The sequence below is a fragment of the Bos indicus genome, chromosome 10, assembly GCF_029378745.1.
Source record: "Bos indicus isolate NIAB-ARS_2022 breed Sahiwal x Tharparkar chromosome 10, NIAB-ARS_B.indTharparkar_mat_pri_1.0, whole genome shotgun sequence".
Classification (NCBI taxonomy): domain Eukaryota; kingdom Metazoa; phylum Chordata; class Mammalia; order Artiodactyla; family Bovidae; genus Bos; species Bos indicus.
The window spans coordinates 1,033,156-1,052,743 of record NC_091769.1 but is presented as its reverse complement, the minus strand read 5'-3'; the positions used below and the strand labels follow the sequence as shown (position 1 = coordinate 1,052,743).

Below are 19,588 nucleotides of genomic sequence, written 5' to 3'. Positions count from 1 at the left end.
CATGCTCACACCTGCCCAGCTCTGGAGGAAGAGTGAGGATCTCCCAGCCTCCGCACAGCAAAGGGCTTCCTGCCCTGGGGCCTGCGGCCAGTGCCAATGAGGACGGGACCCAGGGAAGCAAGAGAAGCCTTCACAGACCCTCCCCAATCCTGGGGACTGGGGGAGATGGTCAAGGCTGAGGGTAGGAAGCCACATCTGGAAGCTGAGACCCCTCAGGCCTCAGGAAGGCAGACAGGAGTGAACTGCTGTTCAGACTCTAGAACCGCGATGCTGATTTATTTAAAGCCACAAAGACAGGCTGAAACTCAAACCTAAAACACGAGATACTTCCTACTTGTTTTTGTTTGAATCAGGCAGCTGCCTCCAGTAAGAGCCGTGCTTCCAGGGTTGCTCGTCTGGATTGAAACACAGCCCTGTGAGGGAACAATTACAGAGCCACCTCACGCCCGCCTCCAAGGGTCAGGAGCCCTTTGAGTCCTTGAGACACAGCCAGTCTGAACTGAGATGTGCTGTAAATGTGCAGTACCCACTGGGGCTTTCCTGGTGGCTAAGTGGCAAAGAATCCACCTGCCAGTGCAGAGGACGCGGGTTCAATCCCTGATAAGCCTCGGAGCAAATAGGCCCATGTGCCGCAGCTCCTGAGCGTGTGCACTAGAGCCCAGGAGCCTCAGCTACGAAGCTCCGCTCCTGAAGCCCACACGCCCTGGACCTGTGCTCCACAGTAAGAAGCCCGCACAATGAGCAGGCCGCACACAGAGTAGCCCCTGCTTTCAACAACGAGAGAAAGCCCACACGAAGACCCAGTGCAGCCAAGAATAGGCTCAACATAAAAAAGAATGTAAAATTACTGAATATACATTAAAATGATATTATTGATATTTTAGAATGTCCCTGGTTTTAATAGTTCTCAGCTACTAGAAAACACACATTACACATGTGATGTGGACAGGATTGCTCTAAAGCATGTGTCTGTAGTAACAGTGCCAGGGGTATCCCTGGATTCTGGTCAGTAGGTTTGGGTTGAGACCCAGGAATTACAGTTTTAAGAAGTGCTCCATGTGATCAAAACAGCATGGTATTGGCATAAAAATAGACATGTGGTCAGTGGAATAGAATAGAGAGCCCAGAAATAAACCCATGCATATATGGTCAGTTTATGACAAAGGAACCAAAAATGGAATCCAGCAGGGAAAGGACAGTTTCTTAGATAAATGGTCACAGGAGAACTGGATGCAAGAGAATGAAACTGGATCACTTGTCTTACACCGTACAAAACAAAGTAACTCAAGGGTTAGATTAACGCGTAAGGCCGGAAGCCATCAGACTCCTAGAAGAAAACATAAGCACCTTGATACCAATCCCAGCGATGGTTTTTTGAATATGATAGCAAAAGCAGAGGCAACAATAGCAAATAGCAAATCTAGAGAAATGGGGCTGTACTAGATTCTTCTGTACATCAAAGGAGACCAACAAAATGCAAAGAAAGCTACTGAATGGGAGAAAATGGTTACAAATCATGTCTCTAAAGGGTTAGTTAGTACCCATAATACACAAAGAATCCATACAACTCAATAGCAAAAAAAAACCCCAACAAAAACCCAGATTAAAAAGTGAGCAGAAGCTGGGGTTTGAATGGAAGAGAAAAAAAAAATAAGCATAAGGTTATTTCTCAAATGTCCATTTTCTCAAAGACATATAGATGGCTAACAGGCAATGTGAAAAAGATGCTCAACATCACTGATCATCACTGACCACAATGAGATGCCATCACACCAGTCAGAATGGTTACTATTAAAAAAACAGAAGGACAAGAAATGACAAGTTTTGGTAAGGATACAGAGAAAAGGGAAACCCTGTGTACTGTTGGCGGGAATGTAAACTGGTGCAGCCCCTGAGAAACAGAGAATGAAAGTTTCCCCCCAAATTAAAAATAAAACTAACATGATCCAGCAACTCCACCTCTGGGTATGTACCCGAGAGATCACCATCTTGGAAAGATACCTGCACCCTCACGTCACTGCAGCATTATTTACAACAGCCAAGATACGAGCACAACCTAAGTGCTCATCAGTGGATAAATGGATAAGGATGTGGTACATATAGAAAATGCAATATTACTCAGCCACAAAAAAGTGAAATTTTGCCATCTGCAACAACATGGATGGACCTTGAGGGTATTATGCTATGTAGAAATAAGACAGAGAAAGACTGACACTGTATCATCTCACGTGTATGTGGAATCTAAAAAACCAAAAAAAAAACCAAACCCCAAACCAAAAAAGCTCACACAGAACAGACTGGTTGCCAGAAGTGAGAGTTGGAGGTGGGCAAAGTGGGTGCAGGGGATTAAAGGGTATACACTGCCAGTTGTAAAATAAGTCCTGAGGGTGTAGTGTATAATACAGTGATTATACTTATTACTGTATTTCATACTTGAAAGTGGCTAAGAGAGATCTTAAAAGAAATTTTTTGGTAACTATGGTGACAGATGTTAACCAGACTTATTGTGATCATTTTGCAATATATGCAAATACTGAATCATCACACTGTACACCAGAAACTAATATAATGTTGCAAGTCCATTATACCTCAGTAACAAAAGAATGCCTCAGGCGATTTCTTCTTGTGCAGATTTTGAAAACTGGTAAGGCAGCAGGGCTCTACCTGGGTCTGCAGATGAATTTAATGTTGTCTTGAACTCCGAATTTTTATGCAGAATTACATGCACAGCTGTACTGACGACTATACAGTTTTACTCAGATTTTCCAAGGATGACTTCAAAAATGCTACAAGCCGTACACCTCAACCATTCATGCCCTGTTCCTTGTAGTTTCTAATTCACATCTGCTTGGCTTTCAGTTAAGAAAGAATTTATATGGTTTGTCTAGGTTAATAAGGCTAAAAGGAGCACTTTCATAGGCTCCACGCAGATGAGAAAGTACAACATAAACACTACATGTTCCTTTTGCCCCTTGAGTGGCAGTGCGTTCACACAGAGTTTCCCGGGATGCCCAGAACTGTGCCATCCTTGCCTTGTTCTCTGGCCCCTAGTATAAGCCCTCACAATTATGAACCTTTATTGCTGGCTCCCGCTGCTGCTGCTGCTGCTGCTGCTGCTAAGTCACTTCAGTCGTGTCTGACTCTGTGTGACCCCACAGACGGCAGCCCACCAGGCTCCCCCATCCCTAGGATTCTCCAGGCAAGAACACTGGAGTGGGTTGCCATTTCCTTCTCCAATGCATGCAAGTGAAAAGTGAAAGTGAAGTCAGTCATGTCCGACTAGCAACCCCATGAACTGCAGCCTACCAGGCTCTTCCATCCATGGGATTTTCCAGGCAAGAGTACTGGAGTGGGGTGCCATTGCCTTCTCCGCTAGTACCACCAAAACCCACGTGTCAGCACACTTACAGGTTTCAGTTAAAGGTCTTCCCACCCCCTCACCCCTAAAAGGTTGAATTTGGTCATGAAAGGTCTTCTGAATCTTACTCTAGCACAGGTGCTTTTTTATCTGTTTTAATGGAAGCACAGAGTTGTTGGCAGAGGCATATACTCAGGGGATCTGAGGGGCGGACTCGTGGTGGACGTTTGCAGGCACTGAGCAAAGCCAGGCGGGCAGCCGGGCAGGGGACGGCCTTGCAGGCCGTGTGGTGAGGCTGTCCGTGGCTGGGAGTCTGGAAGCAGGGCTGCCACCACAGCCGGGGATAGGGCAGGGGCCGGCACTAACCAGGACGCCTTCCAGAGGAGTGCCCATCAGACCCAGCCTCAGGAGTCGTGGCCACGGGGCCTGGAGTTTCTTGGTAATTGTGAGAATTGTCTCCTTCGGGGGTTTCTCTGCCTCACCTTCCATTTACTGGTTAACCCCCAGCCAGGCTTCTGTCTCCACTGGTAACTGTCCCGAGGTCACCAGGGCCCTGGGTGTCACAGTCTGTCCCGATCTGACCTGAAGCACCTTCCCCCTCTGCCCTCAAGCCTGGCTTCCATCCCACTTCGCCGGTCATTCCCGGCATCTCCTGTCCCGGCTGCCTGTTCTCTGCACCTCTGCCTGCTGAGAGTATCTGGGACTTGGGCCTGGACTCTGTTTTATAGCCCACCCTTTCTTGCTTCTCTCCATTCCCATTTATTTTCCTAAAAACTACATGCTAAAAACTGTCTCTCACGGGCATCTTCAATTCAGCAAGTGCAAAGGAGAACTGGACGGTCTGCCCCATGCACGCCTCTGCCCTGTAAGGTGTGCGGCAGTACCTCTTGCCCAGTGGCTGACACCAGTCTCAAGGCAGCCCTGACCCCCCTCTCCCTTGTCCTGTGTGTCCACTCGGCAGCAGACCCCCACACGGGGGCTGTGCCTGTGGCCACCAGCAGGTTCAAGCTGCCGCTGTTTCTCATCTCAGCCACACTGGAGCCTCCTGCTTGGTCTCTCTGCTTCGCCTTTGTCATCTCAGCCACACTGGAGCCTCCTGCTTGGTCTCTCTGCTTCGCCTTTGTACCCCATAGTCAAGTTTCCATGGAGCGGCCAGAGGACTTTCCTAATACGTCAGATCATATTATTGCACTGCACTGAGAAGTCTACGGTCTTACTTTGCCTAAAGCCCTGCTTGACCCAGGCTTTGGTATCACCCTCCCACTTGTACCCTGGAATCCTATCCCTTATCAGCCCACACCAAGCGTTTTTTCCCAGAACAGAACTGTGCAGTCAGTCCCCTCTCTTTGGGATGAACTTCCTCCACTACGCTATGTTTCCTCCTCCCTGTTTCAGCTTAAATGTCACCTCCTCAGAGAAGCCTACCCTGACCACCCATCTAAACAAATGTCCCAGAGTTATAACATCCCCAGCATATTATTATTTCTCCCATTACTTATTGCAATCTCTCTATATTTTTTTGAGAGAAAATCTCTTCAGTGACTATGATTTTATTTATTTCCTTCATGGTAGATTGCCAGGAGAAATATCAATAACCTCAGATATGCAGATGACACTACTCTAATGGTAGAAAGTGAAGATGAACTAAAGACCCCCTTGATGAAGGTGAAACAGGAGAGTGAAAAAGCTGGCTTAAAACTCAACATTCAAAAAACGAAGATCGGCATCCAGTCCCATCACTTCATGGCAAATAGATGGGTAACAATGGAAACAGTGATAGACTATTTTCTTGGTCTCCAAAATCACTACGGATGGTGACTACAGTGATGGAATTAAAAGATGCTTGCTCCTTGGAAGAAAAGCTATGACCAACCTAGACAGCTTATTGAAAAGCAAAGACATCACTTTGTTGACAAATGTCCATGTAGTCAAAGCTATGGTTTTTCCAGTAGTGTGCACGGATGTGAGAGTTGGATCATAGGGCATGCTGAGCACTGAAGAATTTGAAATTGTGGTGCTGGAGAAGACTCTTGAGAGTTCGTTGGACAGCAAGGAGATCAAACCAGTCATCCCTAAAGGAAATCAACCCTGGATACTCATTGGAGGGACTGATGCTGAAGCTGAAGCTCCAATACTTTGGCCACCTGATGTGAAGAACTGACTCACGGGAAAAGACCCTGATGCTAGGAAAGACTGAAGGTGGGAGGAGAAGAGGGCTACAGAGGATGAGACAGTTGGATGGCATCACTGACTCACTGGAGCAAACTCTGGGAGTTGGTGATGGACAGGGAAGTCTGGCATGCTGCAGTCCATGGGGTTGCAAACAGTCAGACACAACTGAGTGACTGAACAACAACAAAATGTGTGTATAGTCTAAACTCATCTTTTTAAAGAAAATCCAGCCAGCAGTAGTAGCTATCCTAACTCCTTTACAAGCTTGAAGTTATTTAATTCTCACCACAAACCTTGGAGGTCAGTCCTGTTGTTATTCTAGTTTTCTAGATGAGGCGCTTGAAGTGCAGTTGAAGAGATTTGCCAGTGACGCCTGTGGAGCTAGGACGCACTGGGGCTCTGTCTGTGAGTCAGCATGTCGCTGCAGTGTGCCGAGTCACAGAGAGCAGACAGTAGAGCAGGAGACTGGTGAAAAGCCCAGGGCCGTGGAACTAAGAAGGGGGTGTCCCGGATAAGGATGCCCTGCAGGTGTTGACTTGGGGTGCATCTGCCTAGAATAGCAGCAAGATGGCGGCCCAGACCACGTTTCCTGCACATCTCGCCGCTGTCTTGTCCATGCTACAGGGTCCTTTGATGTCTCCATCACTGCCTTTATGAGATCTAAGGGGAAGGCCTTCTCTCTCAGCTTTTGGAACATGGGGGAATGACGGAAAGATGAAGAAATCTCACTGACTCACCTCAACCCCTGGGATGAGAACTGATGTTTCCCTTGGCCCTGTGAGGCCAGCTCTGGAGCTCAGCCATTTATTTACAAGGTAATGAACTTACAGGCACACTGTGTATTCCATTAACATCCTAAGGCAATGGCACCCCACTCCAGTACTCTTGCCTGGAAAATCCCATGGATAGAGGGCCGTGGTAGGCTGCACTCCATGGGGTCGCTGAGAGTCGGACACGACTGAGCGACTTCACTTTCACTTTTCACTTTCATCCATTGGAGCAGGAAATGGCAACCCACTCCAGTTTTCTTGCCTGGAGAATCCCAGGGACGGGGGAGCCTGGTGGGCTGCCGTCTATGGGGTCGCACAGAGTCGGACACGACTGAAGAGACTTAGCAACAACAGCAGACCCCTGTGCATTTATGGAATTCTAAGCACAACCTCTACTGCCTGATGGCTATTGTAAATCAGCCACATAGGAAGCACCAGCAAGTGCAAGTTTAAGAAAACAATACCTTTAAAAATAACGGTCCCACTAATGAAATGGTGATGATCCTACTGCCTGTGGCCTCAGCGGGGCTCCCTCTTTAAAAGGACTTCAATCCATTCCCTTTTCATTTCAATCCAGTGTGTGTGTGTGGCTCAGGAACAGTATTAATCCATAGCTGCTGGAACAGGGGTCAGTGGGTGCCATCAAGTCTGGAAGATTTCTAGAGCTGGGCAGATATTTTTTGGAACTCAGTCGTGGCTTTGAACTCCAAGAGGCTCCCTGTGGTTTGCTCTAAGGCTCTCTGACAACCACGGGCTCTGTGGGCGCTGACGGTGATGAGTGGTCTGTACCATCAGGGGCACAGAGAATAGGTGCCTGAGGAACCTCAGGAAGATGAGTGTCCAGCTGGAGGGGATAAGAAGGAGGGGTTCACAGCTTGAGAGAGGTGGGGTGGGGTTGGGGGATAAAGCAAAGGGCATGCTCATGGAAAGATGAACCGTCTGGATGAATCTGGACCACAGATAACGTGTAGGGAAACATTTGAAATACAGGCTAAGAAGTTAGGGACCTACACATGGTGTCGAAGGTCACACCATGGAAGATCTATTTGCAGAGCCACGTGATCAGAAGTATGATTTAAGGTGGTTTTTTTTTTTCTTTCTTTCTTTTTTTTTTGTGGGGGAACACAGGATGGGACTAATGGCAGACTAACCCACTGAGATGCTACTCTGATTTCGGAGGGGTTGAGGGCTAAATTCAGGAGAAGGCAACGGAAACTGCATGGGACAGATGGGGTTTTAAGAGGAAAAAACAATACTGTCTGCTAATGAGAGGCAGACTTTGAAGTTTTTACATATAAATAGGAATTCTGAAAAAGAGGCCAATTTCAAAGGGCAGGAGGAAACAAGATAATTTCTGTTTTGGACGTCCTGTGTTTTAAGGCTCTAGTCTATTCAGGGGAGATGTCCAGTGGGCAGAGAGAAATGAGGCTGAGATGGTTTAGGGATCACTTAGAAGGGACAGAGTCACCAGTCATACAGCTGGGTGAGTAAGCCATGATTCCTGCACCCCTTACCCGCCATCCCCCACCTCCCACCTCTCCTGCAGGGAGTGGAGGAGGGAAGGAGAAAGTGAAAGTCATGGTAGTCGCTCAGTCATGTCTGAATCTTTATGACCCTATGGACTGTAGCCTGCCAGGCAAGAATATTGGAGTGGGTTGCTGTGCCTTCCTCCAGGGGATCTTCCTGACTGAGGGACTGAACCCGGGTCTCCTGCATTGCAGGTGGGTTCTGTACTCTCTGAGCTACCAGGGAATTGAGGGAAGGAGAGGCAGGGTCATAAGAAACAGAGCAATGATGTATTCAAAGAGTCTGCCTGCAATTCAGCAGACCTGGGTTCGATTTCTGGGTCTGGAAGATTCGCTGTAACAGGGATAGGCTGCCCACTCCAGTATTCTTGGGCTTCCCTTGTGGCTCAGCTGGTAAAGAATCCGCCTGCAATGTGGGAGACCTGGGTTTGATCCCTGGTTTAGGAAGATCCCCTGGAGAAGGGAAAGGCTCAGTTCAGTCACTCAGTCTTGTTCGACTCTTCGCGACCCCATGGACTGCAGCACGCCAGGCTTCCCTGTCCATCACCAACTCCGGGAGCTTACCCAAACTCATGTCCACTGAGTTGGTGATTCCATTCAATCATCTCATCCTCTGTTGTCCCCTTTTCCTCCTACCTTCAATCTTTCCCAGCATCAGGGTCTTTTCCAATGAGTCAGTTCTTCGCATTATGTGGCCAAAGTACTGGAGTTTCAGCTTCAACGTCAGTCCTTCCAATGAATATTCAGGATTCATTTCCTTTAGAATGGACTGGTTGGATCTCCTTGCAGTCCAAGGGACTCTCAAGAGTCTTCTCCAACACCACAGTTCAAAAGCATCAATCTTCGGTGCTCAGCCTTTTTATGGTCCAACATCCATACATGACCACTGGAAAAACCACAGCCTTGACTAGACGGACCTTTGTTGGCAAAGTAACGTCCCTGCTTTTTAATATGCTGTCTAGGTTGGTCATAGCTTTTCTTCCAAAGAGCAACCGTCTTTTCGTTTCATGGTTGCAGTCACCATCTGCAGTGATCTTGGAGCCCCCAAAAATAAGGTCCCTCATTGTTTCCATTGTTTCCCCATCTATTGGCCATGAAGTGATGGGACCTGATGCCATGATCTTCGTTTTCTGAATGTTAGAGTTTTAAGCCAACTTTTTCACTCTCCTCTTTCACTTTCATCAAGAGGCTCTTTAGTTTTTCTTCACTTTCTACCGTAAGGGTGGTGTTATCTGCATATCTGAGGTTATTGATATTTCTCAGTATCTGGCCTGAAGAATTCCATGGACTATATAGTCCATGGGGTCACAAAGAGTCAGACATGACTGAGCGACTCTCACTTTCAGGGCACACAAGAATCAATAAATAAATTTTATAGACAGGGAAGAGGCCCACACGAGCAGGCTCGGCTCACACTCAACGGGTAAGCATCCCCCTGCCAGCACACGGAGTCCAGCGGAGAAAGCAGTGGCGTGCGATTTCCTCGCGGCCTTGCCGTGTGACCTTGAGTGACCACTCAGCCTTGCTGTCCGGTCTGCCCGCCCCTGCCTCCTCCAGCGGAGAAAGCAGTGGCGTGCGATTTCCTCGCGGCCTTGCCGTGTGACCCTGAGTGACCACTCAGCCTTGCTGTCCGGTCTGCCCGCCCCTGCCTCCTCCACCTCATACAGGGGATACCACCTCCTCCTTGCCGCCTCCTAAGCATGACGGAGAAACAGCCTGCTCCTCTCAGCTGTGCCCGGGTCCTCAAGGTAGGCTACACGAATAGCACAGAAGCACAAGAAGACTCCTTCCTGAAAACTGCCTCCTGAGCTGCATATCACAGCTCACTTCTCCGGCGGGAAGGCTGTTCAGCTAGATTTTACTAGGAACGTGAGCAAGACAGGGATCTGGGGTGGAGAAGGGCTTTGCAGCACACAACCTGTGCAGACAACAGTGGAGACAAGGTGCCCCGATACGAAAACTCATGTGCAAGACAGGAAACCTGGTCATCCAGATGGGGTTTTATGGCAAGCCTGGAGCCAATATTCCCACAATAAGCGCTCACGGAAGTGGAGGGAATGAAATCAGACCAGATGGAAGTTAGATGGTAAATGTGCGACTGCCTGAAGGCCTGGTTTTGTTCCAGACATAAGAAGGTTGGGCGCAGACACACCGAGAGCAGGGTTGTGGGGCTGCAGCTGCTGGGGCAGGACAGGGACCAGGCAGCGACTGGAGCGTCGCAAGGCCCTTCCCGGGGCTCCTGCCAGAAAAGGCCATGCCAAGCTTCCACCCCAGGTGGTGCCAGTGGTAAAGAACCCACCTGCCAACACAGGAGATGTAAGAGATGCAGGTTCAATCCCTGGGTCGGGAAGATCCCCTGGAGGAGGGCGTGGCAACCCCTCCCGTCTTCTTGCCTGGAGAGTCACAGACAGAGGAGGCTGGTGGGCTGCAGTCCATGGAGTCACAAGAGTCGGACATGGATAGTATCTTAGCACGCTCAGCCTCTGCCCGCCCCTCTACACACCTGCTCTCTTCAGTCCTGTTCCTGGGGCCCACAACTTTGGTGTTTGGAAGCATCATTTTCCAAAAAAGGAATATGTCTGAAAATTCTGTGAGGAAACCCTCGACTGACTCAGCCACTAGCTTGGCGGTGATTTAACACCTTCAAGGAAGGTGGGAGTTTCCACTTGACTTTTAAAAAGAAAAACACCCCAAACCTCAGTGCTTGGGCATCTGTGATATAAACCCTCATGAAATAATGATTCCCATTTCTAAGCTATGTATACAGTATAATTATGTTATTTTCCTTTTTTCCTGTAGCCCTGTGGGTTCTTTCTTGGCTCCATATATCTGGGGCTTGATTAGAAATCCATGCTAACCAACTCAGGGCTGGCTATTGGAAATCCATTGTGACTGACAGAACAAATGAGGTCTCTTTATGTTTAGTCAGCAGAATCTGCAACCTGCTTGTGCCAGCGAGGGCCTCTGAGGTTCGGGGATCTTGAAAAATGCAGGGGCTTCGCTTACAGACACAATATCCAAATGGCTCCCACTTGGAAGCGGGGGGTGGTTTGCGCCCCTAGTTTCTGGAGCAATCACGTCATTAGGATTAGGTGAGGGCATTTTCTGCACAGCTTCTCTCTTCCCTCCTCAAGCAAAGCGATTACCATTTAACCACATGGCCAGAAGTGCTGGCAGTGTAAAAACTGAGCTACTACAACTTGGAAGGAAAGAGCAAAAGTGGCAGTGAGTCAGTCAGGAGGGTAGTGAGGTTCCCTACAAGGCAGCATTCGCTCCACCTCAGCTGGAGGCTCCACTATAAAATCGACAGCCCCGGCTGGATCAAGACAGCAGCCTGAGCATGCACTGTAGCCTTCCTCCATTCCAAATCCTCCCAAGTGATGGCAAACGTAGTTTTAAAAAAAAATCCTAAAGAATGATGGAAACTAAAGAGCGTTCTTTGTCTGCCAGAAACCGTGAGCAATCGTAAAAAAGGAAAGGCAGGTTTTATTCTTCTTGAAAAAGGAAACCACAACTCAAAATGCACACTGAAGAAAGCTGCTACAAAGGGAAGAAGGGGATTCAGGGGTGCTCTAGCCAGAGGAACAGGCGGGGACCAGACACCTGGGTCAGACACGCGGCCTAGACCTGCCGTCAGCAGGGAGGGACAGAAAGCGCGGAACCAGAGCCAAGTCACCGAACTCAACTGTAAAGCTCACCTGTGAGGAAACAGTCAGTACAGCAGACAAGATATTAAGTACAAGTGTCCTCAGAGAGACGCAAGAAGATACCATCATTACAAGAGAGATGACAGATTTAATCAACAAAATAAACTCAGCGCATCAGTCAAACACCATGGTGGCTCCAGCTAGGGAATACATTTGTTGTTGTTTAGTTTCTGTCATGTCTAGCTCTTGTGACCCTGTGGACTGTAGCCCGCCAGGCTCCTCTGTCCATAGGGATTCTCCAGGTAAGAAGACTGGAGTGGGTTGGAAAGTAGACCTTAAGAACCTCCTCAGTTCAGTTCAGTTGCTCAGTTGTGTCCGACTCTTTGCGACCCCATGGATCGCAGCACATCAGGCCTCCCTGTCCATCACCAACTCCCGGAGTTCACCCAGACTCACGTCCATCGAGTCAGTGATGCCATCCAGCCGTCTCATCCTCTGTCGTCTCATTGTCCTCCTGCCCCCAATCCCCCCCAACATCAGAGTATAATAAGTATAAATGTACTAAATTCACAGTAGATTTTGAAAATTTAGTAAAAAAAAAATTTAGAAGAAAATTTAATAAAAAAGAATTAGAAAAATTAGAAGAAAATATCTTTTAGAGATATGGATTTATATTTTGAAATATTTTGGATGCACTGAGTGAAATACAATCCGTTATTAAGGTGGACTATATCTGTTTCTTCTTTTTTTAAAAAACATGGATCCTAGAACATTTAACATTACGGTGTGATTTGCATTACTTTTCTGCTGGACAGCCTTGCTCTAGAACCGAGTGCAAAAGGGTGGGGAGAGGATGAAAAGTCAGGATATGGAAGACAGATCTAGAAAGGACAGAGAAACAGCCACAATAGAGGAAAATGCCCGGAGGTAAATAAACTGAGGCTGTTTGAGTGGAAAGAGACCGAGATGGTGAGGTAGGCATTCTCACTGAAGGTGGAAACAAGGTAAAGACATCTGTTTGTTTTCTCTTCAGTCAACTTAATTATCTTTATAGTTGAGATATATGCTATGTATATAAAGCAGCCAAAGAAACTGTTAAAAGTTCCCTAAAGAGCCAACAGAATTTACCTACAATATTCCATCCCAGTGATACCAAAAGACACCTGTTTTGACTGTCACCTTTTAACACAGTCCTGAGAGTCTAGCCAGTGCCATACCACAGCAGAAAGGTGAAGAAGCAGACCTTTTTCCATCTGCAGGTGGGATCACTGTATATGCTTTCCTCTTGCACTCACCTTTCTGGCCTGCAGGCCTGTACAAGAAGGCGGTACGGGCCTCCTCTCTCCCAGGCAGCTGTGATACTCCCGGCGAGTGGCGTCAGCAGCTGGGAGAACCGACCCCAGCCATCACCCCTGGCGTACACCGTCACCCCTGGCCTACGCTGTCACCCCTGGTGTACACTGTCACCCCTGCATACACCGTCACCCCTGGCCTACACAGTCATCCCTGCATACACCATCACCTCTGGCATACACCATCACCCCTGGTGTACACCGTCACCCCTGCTGTACAGTGTCACCTCTGCATAAACCGTCAACCCTGGCATACACCGTCACCCCTGGCCTACACCGTCACCCCTGCATACACCATCACCCCTGCATACACTGTCACCCCAGTGTACACCATCACCCCTGGTGTATACCGTCACCCCTGGCGTACACCATCACCCCTGGCCTACAATGTCACCCCTGCATACACCGTCACCCCTGGCGTACACCGTCACCCCTGGCGTACACCGTCACCTGTGGCCTACACTGTCACCCCTGCATACACCGTCATCCCTGGTGTACACCGTCACCACTCACGTACACTGTCACCACTGGCGTACACTGTCACCCCTGGCCTACACTGTCATCCCTGCATACACCGTCACCCCTGGTGTACACTGTCACCACTGGAAGAAACTGCCCCTCCGGGTGGTGGGCTGAGTGTGCTTACCGACGGATGGCGTTCGCAAACTCTGTGGCCAGCTCGCTGTCACCGCACGCCGTCCGCAGTTCGGCCAGGGACAGGGCAGGGGAGGCGGCATCTGGACACTCCTGAGGACGCAAAGCACCGGGTCAGGCATGCGGCTGAGCTGAGGGCGCCAACGGAAGAGCGGGAGGTGAGCAGAGCTGCAGGGCGCCCCGGCCGAGCGCCTGCAGCGCACCTAGGCTGCCCCACGTCCCGAGCACTCGCGGGCGCCCAGGTTACACACACGAGTTCCCTTGTCTGACCACCATGACGGCCCTCTGCAGCAGACACTGTCAGTATCCCCTCCTGGCCAAGGAGGACCCAACGCACAGGGAAGTGATGCTGTCCTGAGTCACTGCGAGGACTCCGCGGAACCAGGACGCCCACTCAGGTCAGCACTCCTGTCACTCACGAAAGACACGTGGGAAACACATGTTTGTGTGGTCCCTGCCCCCATCCCACACCCTCCGGGGAGAAATCCAGTCTCCTCTGGATTGAGGGGCTTCACTGGGTCCAGGTAATCATCTAGAAAACCTGGGAGAAGGGGAGGAAAATGGAAGTGCATCTTGGCATGAGACAGGAACTTTGACATCACCTAACCCAACTCCTCCTGTTTTACAGATCAGGACTCGTAAGAGCCTTTAGAGAAGGCCTAAATCCGGCATGGAGCACAGTCCATTCATAACACCGTGACTGTGCCCATTTGAGCGGCCGCTGTCTGCATACAGACGGAGAGCAGTTGCTCTGCTGTGGAATAAGCAGAGGGGGACAGTGCTCATCTAATAATGTGTTCAGCAGATACTTCCTGAGGATTTACTACAACCCAGGCTCCAGAAGAAAAAGCTTGTGACCTGTTACTCGAGACAGAATGTAGACAGAAGGCTGCATCTCAATGGGTGAGCGCTCCAAGAGGTCAGGGGCCCAGGGCTGGAAGCCCAGGTGACAGGAGGCGGGGGGGGGGGGCCTCCGCCTGCCCGCATAGATGCGCCACACCCCCCGGGGCTCAGGAGGACAGCACCGCGTCTGAGCCCTCCTCCAGCCCCCAGCTCTGCTCTCTTCCCTCCGCTCCACCTGGTGTCTTGCAGCCCCGAGCCGCCACTGACCAGCTCTGCAATCTCTCCAGAGTCCAACACCCTCTGTGAGTACATCGACTCCCCTGCGGGGCTGACGTGTCTTCTTAAAGACAGGGCCAGCTTTGTTTTACCCAGTGCTGCTCACCGAGCGTGTCTAGTAATCTCTGCTGCACACAGACAAGAACTGAAAAAACCTAATGTGATTTGGTCAAGTTGTGGGACCCAGCCTGTTGGCTGAAGGCAAGTTTTAAACCAAGCATGACACCCAACCACCTCCCTACCTCGAAGCAAGAATAGGTGTTCTAAACTCCAGTCTGGCTGGCCACCTGTTTTTATTAAGGCCCACAGAGTAAGAATTATGCTTCTATTTTTAAAATCAAGGGAAAGAAATCAAAGGACTATTTTATGATATGTAGGAATCATGAAATTCAAATTTCAGTGTCTATAAATAAAGCATTGTTAGAACCTAGCCATGTGCCTCTGTATTGTCTCTTCCTTCGCAGTAAGGAAGAGACAATTTTGCAATGGTAGAGTTACATAGGTGTGGCAGAATCTGTATGACCCCAAAATCCTAAAATATTGACTATCTGGCTCCAGCCTCTGCTCGACTGTTTGCTTCATCTACCAACAGATAAGACCAAATGAATAGCCCAGAAGGGAGATGTTATTGATAGAGTAAATGAGTCTAATTTTTGAAAGACAAAATAATCAGCTTACTCTAATTTCATTACCTGAACAACACAGGGTACTTTTATAAAAGCTCTGTACTCTAATGTAAAAAAATAAAAATAAATCATCTGGTGTTCTACGTCAAAGAGATTTCTGTTTTCTGGAGCTGTTCCACAGAATACAGTGCTTCTCCCAGTCAAAATAAATACTAAGAACCAGGGGAAAATGCTCAGGTCATGGGCCTCCTGGCAAGAGCTCGGTAAGTCCACTTCCACCCCACCCTAAGAGTACATACGCAAACACAGGAGCTCTGTCCCAGAGTGACGGCTCACAAACTCAAAGGGCTGTGCGTAGATTCTGAAGCCGTTGCCACAGAATGGACAAGCCGTGTCTGTGAGCCCCAGATTCTCCCGTGTGAAGAAGCACTGCTGCCCACCCCATGGTCAGAGCCCTCAGGCACTGGCATGTGGTCTCAGGGTGCACCCCATGGTGACCTTTCCCAAGCTCAGACTGTCACGTCACTCCCTGCAAAAGGCCCTCTGCGATCCCTCCCCGTGCCCAGGACGGCGCAGCAGGTAGGTCTCTCCAGCCAACACATCAACCCCTCCTCCCCCTGGGCTTGGCCTGTGCTGCTCCATCGGTCCACGGCAGACTTCCGCGTCCTTCCTGGCCTCTTTATCGGGCTTGCACCCACTCTCCACTGGGTCTGTGTTCAGGAAACCTGCCCCTAAGCTCCAAATCTGGATCGCGGGCCTGGCCTGTGGCCTCCCCTCGCACTGGGCATTGATCTTTGCACTCTGGATGTTGTGTCCTCTGTTGTGATCATCTATTTGCCCACTGGTGTCCCACACTGGAAGCTAAAATCCTGGAACTATCTCCAGCATCTTGCCTGGACCACACCACATCCATCACAGGAATGGATGACTGAGAAGCAGCAGGGCCTTGGGAGAGCAGCCCCACTGGGTGCTGCAACCCCAGCTCCCTTGGCACCTTGTAGGTGAGAGTGGGCAGAGGGAAGCTATGGTCTCTGGAGCAGGCAGCACAGTTCTTAGCTGTCTAGGGGAACCATTCTCTGCCACACATCATCGGCAAGGGGCTTTCTTCTTAGGGACACTTCTCTAGTGAAGATGCCCCTGCGCCTGGGCCATGAGGGGCCACTCACAGAGCAGCAAGTCACTGCACACCCGCAGTCCTGGGCCAGAGACAATGGGTCAGAAGAAGCTGACGTTCATCAGGAACAGAAATCAGCATGCACGCAATTCCAGGACCCTGCAGCGAAGGATGTCTTTCTTTAGGGTCTAGACTATTTTTTTTCTCCAAGGCAGTGTTTGGAATTATTCTGCGATAGAGGATGATGGAATGAGCTTGAATTCTAGAAAAAAAGACTTGAGGGCTAATGAAAGTGTGAGTTTGCAAGATGATGCCACCGGCAGCCCACACTCTGCGCTCCTCGGGGTAACTCAGGGCTCGCCTTCCTCCTCCTCTGCCTCAGGCCACCTCCTGCCTTCCACCTGAAGGAAGCTGAGGAGGAAACACACGAGAGGAAGAGGACCAGAGTGGGCCAGACTGGAGTTAAATCCTGATTCTGCCATTTACCAGCTGTGAGCCACACCCCCATCTTTTAAACCTCATTTTTCTCATGTAAATGGGGATAACTCTTGCTTCCCGAGAGTCATGAGACTCAGGGGAGATGACACGTGTGGCGATCAGTACCACGTGATCAACACCGATGATCACACGGGCCAAGAGGAGGAGGTGGGATGAGTACCGGCCTCCTGGACCACTGCACAGGCCACTGCCCAGATGAGACCGTGATCTATGAGATGCTTTACCTGCTTTATAAAGTGAGGTTTGAAAAAATGTGGACTTGGTTTCTTTGCACTCAAAACGTCCCTGTCTTTCAGATCTCTAGAATGGCTGCAGTTCCTCTGGAGATAAGGAAGCTGAGGGCAGTGAGTGTGGCTCTGCAGGAGGGGAGGCTGAGCCCGGGCCGCCCTACCTTGCCGGCCGCGTCCTTGCCTCCGCTGCTGGTGGAGCTGAGGGACCGCGTGCGCTGCTCCTTCTGCTCCTCCACCTCAGACTTGAGGTGCTCGATGTGGACCAGGTAGGCCTGCTCCTGGGCTTCTCGTGTGCTCAGCTTCAGCTCCAGGGCTTTCTTCTCCTTCTCCAGGAGGTAGAGCTGGGCCTTCAGCTCGGCCATCTCCTCCTGCGGGGCACAGAGCGTATGAGGGGCTGGTGGGGTGACAGCAGGGCCGCTGACCGCCCCGCGAGGCCCCGCGGGAGGTGTCACTTGGCAGCTGTTGTGGGGGGGCCAAGCCCCAGGGGAGACTGGACGGCTGTCTCCACACTCCCGCACCACGCCACGGGCTTGCCACTGTGCACCAGAACCGAGATCAACAGGTAGAAGGGATAGGCCTGCAGGCTTTGGCTCACACTAAGGAGCATCTTTCGAACAACCAGGAGATTCCACCTCCTCTTCCCCAGTGGTCATACTCGCCTTACTGGAGGCCAGTTTTCTGGTAGGCAGAGGCTAACCCGCATCAAAGAGGTTGAAGCCTCTGACTAGGTCCCTTCTAAATTCCGTTTCCTTTCCCATTTTCCATGACACCAATCCATGAATATCATCACCCTCATGGCAGTTGGGTCCTGCAGCCACGCTGGGCAGCTCGGAAGCACCCACAGCAGTGACACTGGCCCCAGGTCCTATCAGCTTCAGGGCCCAAATAAAATCCATGGAAGCAGAGCCCTCCTCAGGTGACTATTCATCAGGTCACTTCTTGACGTACCTTGGAGAAGTCAAAGGAGAGTTTGCTGTGAAGAGTAAGAAGTGACCCCAAAATGGGACAGTGCTCTCCTGGACAGTGAGAAGCACTCGCATTTACTGAGCATGTAACCCCGCTTTAAATGGTTATACTAAGCAGCTCATTAAGTCCTCTCACCCTGAGCTAGGTACTATGAATATCTCCATTCATGGATGGGACACTGAGGTGAGCAGAGCCCACAATCTCTTTTCAGCCCCCATACTGCGTAAATTATGGAGCCTGAGTTTGAACCCACGACATCCAGCTCAGAGGCCAGGTAAGCACCAAGCTACAGTCCCCCACCCCATGAACACCTGGTCAGTCTCCCCAGGTCTTTCTGTGATCCTACTTAAAAGGATTCTTCATACGCTGAGTCACTTCATACACTGAATCCCTCAGGAGGGATTCACCAAGTCACTCACTGACTGCGGTCACCCCTGAAGTGACCCTCTTCTGAGCTAACAAGCCACAGGCCTGCTGTGCTGTCTTGGGTAAGCCAGACCCGGGAGGAGATGGTCTCAGCTCCAGTGTGGGGAAACACCTGGAGGGCACCCAGCACGGCTAGTTATACTCAGGGACAGTATTAGCCATGGAGAAGGCAATGTGCCAAGTAACTGCTCAAAAGACGATGCAAACCTTTCCTGACGATGACATAAAACCAGGATGAAAGGTGTTTCCACACACTGAACCGTCTCATCTTTTGCCACTAGAAACAGGATTCTTAAGGTGCTGGCAACACTGTTTCCTGAGCTAATGTGGACAGTCACGCCCAGAACAACACACAGACGCAAGCTTGAGAGAAGGAGAGATGAATGCGTGGGTGCCGGAGATGAAGCGGGCGTTCGCCCAAGAGGAAAGATGAGGCAGCCACAGTGCCGGTCCCTGAGGCCTCGGGTGGGGAGGGGGCCCAGGACCTGGGCTTTCAGCACCTGCACAAGGGCGGGGCGGGCAGCCGGGCGGGGGAGCCCGACGGGAGCACTAGCTCGCAGAGGAGACTTGAAGGCTGCCTCCTGGAGGGGCGGCCAGGCCACGTGTGTCCTCACTCAGGTTTTGGGTGAGAAAAGCAAAGAAAAGCCTCCTTTGAGGAATCAGATGACAAACCTGAAGGATGCATAAATGAACAACAGGAACTCTCAGCCAAGAATATAACAAAGACCAGTCCTAAACCTCTGAAACCTGCAGGTCCGAGCAGGTCTAAGGCCACAAGTATCTACAGGGATATCTCTACCCAGGACGACCCAGGACCACCCAGAAGACAAGAACTCCACCGAGGGCGAACTGGCGCCTGGGGTGTGATGGGGAAGGTGGCTGTTGGTGCCCCACACAGCACCAAACGGACAAGCAGGTCAGGAAACCAGGGCTCCTGTCCAAACGCTGCCCTGGCCTCTCCCTGTTCTCCCCGCCTCACCTTAACATCAGCATCCACCCGGGAAGCACCCGCAAGCATTCTGGAGACCGATCAGAGGCTGTTTCACCCCGCAGAGGCCTCTTCTGGCTTCTCCTGGGGACTAGGTGCTCCATTCTGGCCTGGGACCCCCTGAGGCTTCTCTAGAGCTCAG

The 19,588-nt window shown here is 50.3% G+C and overlaps 1 protein-coding gene across 4 annotated transcripts in view; it reads right to left on the bottom strand.

Moving 5' to 3' along the window:
• The window catches only part of MCC (MCC regulator of WNT signaling pathway), a 526,282-nt gene that overhangs the window by 6,283 nt on the left and 500,411 nt on the right, over nt 1-19,588 (bottom strand). For 3 of the 4 annotated variants that reach the window (XM_070796812.1, XM_070796813.1, XM_070796815.1), the window contains 2 exons: nt 17,228-17,434; nt 13,472-13,572 (listed from right to left, as the gene is read on the bottom strand). In XM_070796812.1, coding sequence (XP_070652913.1) covers nt 13,472-13,572; nt 17,228-17,434 — 308 coding nt within the window. Of the gene's footprint in view, nt 1-6,598; nt 11,988-13,471; nt 13,573-17,227; nt 17,435-19,588 lie in introns of those variants that run through there. The other variant, XM_070796814.1, reaches the window with a different exon arrangement.